The 2,335-nt window shown below is 42.0% G+C and overlaps 1 protein-coding gene across 1 annotated transcript; it reads left to right on the top strand.

Annotated features, from left to right (window-relative positions):
- The first annotated feature begins 1,403 nt into the window (after positions 1–1,403).
- Positions 1,404–2,335, top strand: LOC126614074 (vacuolar-processing enzyme-like). Its single transcript, XM_050281708.1, has 2 exons — positions 1,404–1,919; positions 2,027–2,335. The coding sequence occupies exons 1-2, from the start codon at positions 1,404–1,406 to the stop codon at positions 2,333–2,335; spliced, it is 825 nt and encodes a 274-aa protein (XP_050137665.1).

Genomic DNA, 2,335 nt, shown 5'->3' on the forward strand with positions numbered 1-2,335 from the left:
TCCATCAGGAGGGTGTCCACGGCATCGTTGGGGTCAAGCCGCTTAGCTATGGAGACAAGTGAATGCGCAACAAGGGATCTCTAACCTTCAAACCGTTTGAGGGAGAATACTCTCTGATATGATTTGAATCTCTGGCCAGAGTATGAATGAGATTAGGGAATGCGTTCCGAATCACATTCAAGGTAATCATATAAGCACAAGACAACATTGGATAGTAGACATGAGAAAATAAACTATCAAACCAAACAATGTGGTCAAGAGTATTAGATTAGAGAAAGACCGTATTGCATTTGTAATCTCGAACTGAATAGGTTCTCCACCTCTTCTGATTAGCTTGGGTAACCATGATATGCTGCTAGGTGTCACTTATGGTTTGTGGAAGCCCTAAACGTGTATAATCACTAAAGGGAGAATTGAAAATAGTTTCAATTCACAATCGATGTAAAATGGTTTTAATCGCCCACTACCTCGCTAAAAGGAACCTAATGGATCGCACACCATAAAAGGTAGAGATTGGAGATTAAACGGAAATGAGTAAGAATGATTAAATGGTTTAATCATTTATTTATGGCAAGGATTAATTAATATGTTAATTAATCAAACGAATAAGTTCGTTAAATGACTTCGGGATAGTTTTGGACCTTAAGGCCCAATGGGCTTCGAACGTCAAGCCCATTAACTTAAGTTGTATGACAATTTAATGAATAAAGATTCATTAAAGCCCAAAAGCCCAAAAATCCCAATATGGCCGGCCATATAGAATGAATTAGGGTTTTGGTTATTTAGGTCACTTAAAGAAGTGACTATATAAATGACTTTATAGCCAAATATTCATAAAGTGAAAAAAGGGTTTATTTTTGGGGAAAATTGGTGAGAATTGTCTCTCCATTTTCTCTCTAAAGAGGCCAACACCTTGGAGGGTACATCTAGCAATCCTACTACTCCAAGGTCACTCATTTCTTCTACAATCTAACCTTGGTGAAGAGACTTAGAGGTTCTCAATTTTGGGAACTTGGAGAACCTATTCTTCCATCCAAATCCATGGATCTAAGAAGCAAGGAATGAAGGCCCTATCTCTTTGGGTGATTAGCCTTTGCTTATGCAAAGAGGAATCTACAAAGGTATTAATTTCAACTCACTTTGTTTTGAGTTGATTATTGGTTCACCAATCTACTAGGCTTTGAATTTCTTGGTTAATGTTTTGTATTTGAGTGCATGTAAACATGATTCCGCCTTTAATTGTTAATTGCATGCTATATGATGTTGCTCAAATGAACATGTTTTCACAAAATAATTCCTTCAGTCCTCGAGTTCTTGGGATGCCGGCGACCAGTCCTTATATTTATGCCAACGATCTGATAGAAGTCCTGAAGAAGAAGCATGCTGCAGGAACCTATAAAAGCATGGTATTTTATCTCGAAGCTTGTGAATCTGGAAGCATCTTCGAGGGCCTTCTTCCTGAAGGTTTGAATATCTTTGTAACCACTGCATCAAATGCAGAAGAGAGCAGTTGGGGGACATACTGCCCTGGAAAGTATCCCAGTCCTCTTCCAGAATATGAAACCTGCTTGGATGACTTGTATAGTGTTACGTGGATGGAAGACAGCAACATACACAACTTGAAGTCAGAAACCTTGCACCAGCAGTATGAACTGGTTAAAACAAGGACAACAAATGACAATTCTGGCTTTGGTTCTCATGTCATGCAATACGGCGATGTAGGGCTCAGCAAGAACAACCTCTTTGTGTACATGGGGATAAATCCTGCAAACGAGAACTTTACTTTTCTGGGCCAGAACTCCTTGAGGCCATCTTCAAAAGCTGTCAACCAGCGCGATGCTGATCTTGTTCATTTTTGGCATAAGTATAGCAAGGCCTCTGCAGAAAGCACCAGGATCTGCAGCAAAAACGATGAGTTGGTCTCAGACTGTTGCTCAGATCTTCCAGCCTTCTCTCTCTCTGAGACATAGTCGACAACCTCGACCACATAGCCACCGTCCTATTCTCGAGGATCGTGACGTACCAGGAAATCGCGGTGGTGAATAAGATATCCGACCCCAGTCTGATTCGGATCGGGCATAAGCTGTGGATTCCACTGCCGTGTAGCTGCGATGAAGTGGACGGTGAGAGGGGGGTCCATTACGGACACGTGGTGGTGGCTGGGAGCTCGGTGGAGGCGATTGCGACGGAGTACGGGACGACCCAAGAGACTCTGCCGATGATCAATGGGATATCGGATCCGAAGACCCTTCAGGAAAATCAAGTCCTCGATGTTCCTCTCAAAGCTTGTTCGTCTCCCATATCCAATGAATCATCCACTTCCACTGGAGGTTAA

Source organism: Malus sylvestris, chromosome 1, assembly GCF_916048215.2.
Source record: "Malus sylvestris chromosome 1, drMalSylv7.2, whole genome shotgun sequence".
In the NCBI taxonomy this organism is placed as follows: Eukaryota; Viridiplantae; Streptophyta; class Magnoliopsida; order Rosales; family Rosaceae; genus Malus; species Malus sylvestris.